The 3,522-nt window shown below is 49.0% G+C and overlaps 2 protein-coding genes across 2 annotated transcripts in view; one reads left to right on the forward strand and one right to left on the reverse strand.

The window, feature by feature from the left end:
- Positions 1–362, reverse strand: part of LOC101864263 — a gene marked incomplete at its 3' end in the record, with an annotated part of 3,795 nt that extends 3,433 nt beyond the window's left edge. Inside the window, 1 exon segment of the mRNA XM_013089067.1 lies at positions 212–362.
- A 1,355-nt stretch (positions 363–1,717) lies between these two features.
- LOC118478713 overlaps positions 1,718–3,522 on the forward strand; it is a 3,559-nt gene continuing 1,754 nt past the window's right edge. Inside the window, exon 1 of the mRNA XM_035972829.1 lies at positions 1,718–3,387. Within this exon, the coding sequence (XP_035828722.1) occupies positions 1,945–3,387 (1,443 nt within the window). The 5' untranslated portion in view covers positions 1,718–1,944. The remainder of the gene's footprint in view (positions 3,388–3,522) is intronic.

The raw sequence follows: 3,522 nt of genomic DNA on the forward strand, positions 1-3,522 counted from the left end.
CCCTCCCCTTTACTGCCCCCACCCTCCACCTCTAGAACAAACATCCGCGAAGGCGTGAGAGTCTCACTGTCTCTGATCTCCGCGAGATCTCGGAATGAGAGGGACAGACAAACAAACAGACACACAGAAAGACAGACAGACACACAGACAGACAGACAGGCAGACAGAACACGCCCCCTCCCACACCCATAACGACACTTACTATCTTGACCATTTATTATTGTCAATATTTTCCAAAGTTCCACACGGCAGTTACGTAATAATGAGGCACCCTTTCCTTACAACGCACATCCAGTGAACCAAAGAAGGGGGCTCTCGTGGCCTAGAGGTTAAGGTGTACGCCTCTCATTCAAAAGGTCCCGGTTCGAATTTTCCTCTCTAAAATCCGGATTCGATTCCGGGTAGCGACCAAAAAATGTTCTTCTCTAAAATTTTCTTCTTTCACCTCCTTTCCTGCTCTCTAAAAATGTTCTGTTGTCTGCTCTCGTCTCCACTTTCTGCCCCCACCCCCTCACCTCCTTTGTCCCCTCCTCTGGGCTCCCGACTCTTTCTGCTGCCTTTCTACTGCTACTCCTTGTCTTCTTCTTACTGCTGTCTTTCAGCCACACTCCTGGTCTTCTGGTAGGAAAGATCTACACCCGGCCCTGTCGGACAAAGGCCAAAAATCTCGGAGGTCCCGTGTGCAAGTTGACCACGTTAATGGTCCCTTGATGGTCCAAAATCGATAAGAGTAGGCTTCGGCCGCCACTCGGGCAAAATAAAAAATATCCTACCAACTGGAAATATCTGGTGTGTCCGTAAAGCGCTTACCAAAGAGCCAATGAAAATTGTGTATTAACCATGACGTCACAGTAGTATGTGTACTACGTAATGCACCGTGTAACGCTGTATGCTACCATGACGTCATTATTTTATGTTTGTTACTCTCTTGTAACACCTCTAATCTTCTGCACTTATACGACCTTATTGTGTTGCAAGTGCCGTAAAATATTCTTACGACTGTATGTAGGCCTATATATGTATGTTTCAGCGTATGACACATAACAGTCCTATGTTACTGAACCATTTATTTTCTTTTCACAAACGAAAGACGTTTCCATTCTGTAGTAAGTGAAGATGTCCTCTCTATCAGGTCCGCCGTCCACTGAAGTGAGTCTGTACCGTGCTTCCCGCTCTGTGGACACTCGTGGGTGGTTGGCGGGTGCTCTGGTGTGGTTAGCTTCTCCTTTCCTATCTAACATCTATCTATCGTCTTTATCTCTCCTCCTTTTTTGTGTTTGTTACTCTCTTGTAACACCTCTAATCTTCGGCACGTCTTATATGACCTTATGCAGTTGCGAGCGCCGTAAAACTCTTACTAAAACTAACCTTCGACACTCACTCTCCCACGTGTGTGCACTCACTCCCACATCAGCCTGTGGTGAGCACACCTGACTCACCCCCTTGACCACAGCGACATGCGAGGGTCAGTTAGCCTAAGCGCGGCACTCAGTGTGCACGTCCTTTCCTCTGTGTGTGTGTGAGAGAGTTTCTCTTCCTACCCGACACTGCTCGACTGTTGGCTGGGGACGTTTTACAGGTGAGGGTAGATAGATAGATAGATAGATAGATAGATAGATAGATAGATAGATAGATAGATAGATAGATAGATAGATTGATAGATTGATAGATAGATAGATGCGTCGTTTTGTGTTGTATAGTGACACCCTCCAACCACCCACAGTCCCGGTACAGACAGAGGTTGTCAGAGTTTGAGATGTATAGTGACACCAGAGACCTAGATCTGGAAATGTCCAATTGAACCCAAAACAATTAATATAAGATCATCAGCAGGCCAAATAACCAATACAGAACCACGACAAGAACCGCAGTCCAAGAACAGAGCCAAAAAGAACCAAAAAGAACCAAGCCAAGAACCACAGTCCAAGAACCCACCTAAGAACCATGTGCTTCGGAAAGCTCTCCGACAATTCTACATTGGATCTACCAGAGATATTCTCCGACGTGCGGGAAGTTCTGGACAGTTTGGAATTCATCTTCGTGACTCAGGGGATAGTTCTTCCGGTGATGGTCGTGGTAGGCATAGTGCTGAACGTGATGTGTCTCGTGGTCCTTTGGAACAAGTCTCTGAGATCCGCGCCTTACTACCTGCTTCGTTCCCTCACGCTGTGTGACCTCTGTATTCTGCTGTTTGCCCTCTACTCCGACGTGGAGCCAGCCATAAGGTCAAAGGTCGAGATCTCCGCCATGTCGGGGCCGCTCATCCCAGACTGCGAGACGCTGAGACAGAATCTACAAGCGCGGCTTTTGCTCGGAGCAAACCTCACGCGCATAGATCTACCTTTCTCCTGGTCTCAGGATTCGAACTCCACACCGTCGGAGACAGGCTTTGAGCCGGCGTCCGAGGCTGAGGTGAACGAGCAGCTGCTTCTGGCACTTCTTCTGGACTTATTGGCGCAGTCACCGCAGGGACAGACAAACACGACGGGCGGTGTGGTCATCAACAGACCAGAGATTTCCCCATCACCCCAGTCGTCACAGGAACAGACGAACAGAACAGACAATGTGGCCAACAAAAGACCAAAGATATCCCCATCACACCAGTCTTCACACAGACAGACCAACACGACAGAGAGTGTGGACATGAACATGCCAAAGATTTCCTCATCACACAGACAGACACACAGAACAGACAATGTGGCTGACAACAGAATAAAGATTTCCTCATCCCCTCAGTCTTCACACGGACAGACCAACAAAACAGACAATAATATGTCCAACAACATGCCAAAGATATCCTCTTCACCATTACGAGAATCTGTTCCCGGGCTGACAACACCCAGTTCTTCCAGACACACAGTCTCTCAGCTGGCTGATTCTCCTGACAACGTTGACGATATCGTGAACGATCCTGCAACAAGAGACGAGAATATTAATATTCTTCTCCCACCGGGCCACTCCCTGACCCTGCCCATCACTCCAGGCCACTCCCTGACCCCGCCCATCACTCCAGACCACTCACTGACCCCGCCCATCACTCCGGGCCACTCCCTGACCCCGCTCATCACCCCGGCCAGTGACGTCACATCGGCCAGCCCTGTGGTCAACTCGCGTCCTCTGGGCCAGGCTGCGGAGCGCTGGTTCGCCTACAGCCTCATGACCTTCAACCTTGGAGTCACCCTCACCCTGACCTTGGAGAGGTGGGTGGCCTTGAGGTTCCCGTTCCGAGCCAGGACTCTGCTCACCCCCCGCCGCACGTGCGTGGCTATAGGGCTGCTGGTGGCGCTCACTCTGGGGCTGCACGTGCCTCAGCTGGTCAAGGAGGTCAGCCTGGTGATTACGTCACCGGAGAAACTCAAGGACGACTTCCAAGGTCATATGCTCCAGGTACTCACCCACTCTCTTACAAAAGTCGGTAACAGTAATAATAATGATAATAATAATGATGATGATGACGATGAAGGTGACAATAATAATAATGATAATAACAATAACAATGATAATAATAACAATGATAATGAT

The sequence above is a fragment of the Aplysia californica genome, unplaced genomic scaffold (assembly GCF_000002075.1).
Source record: "Aplysia californica isolate F4 #8 unplaced genomic scaffold, AplCal3.0 scaffold00868, whole genome shotgun sequence".
Taxonomy (NCBI): domain Eukaryota; kingdom Metazoa; phylum Mollusca; class Gastropoda; order Aplysiida; family Aplysiidae; genus Aplysia; species Aplysia californica.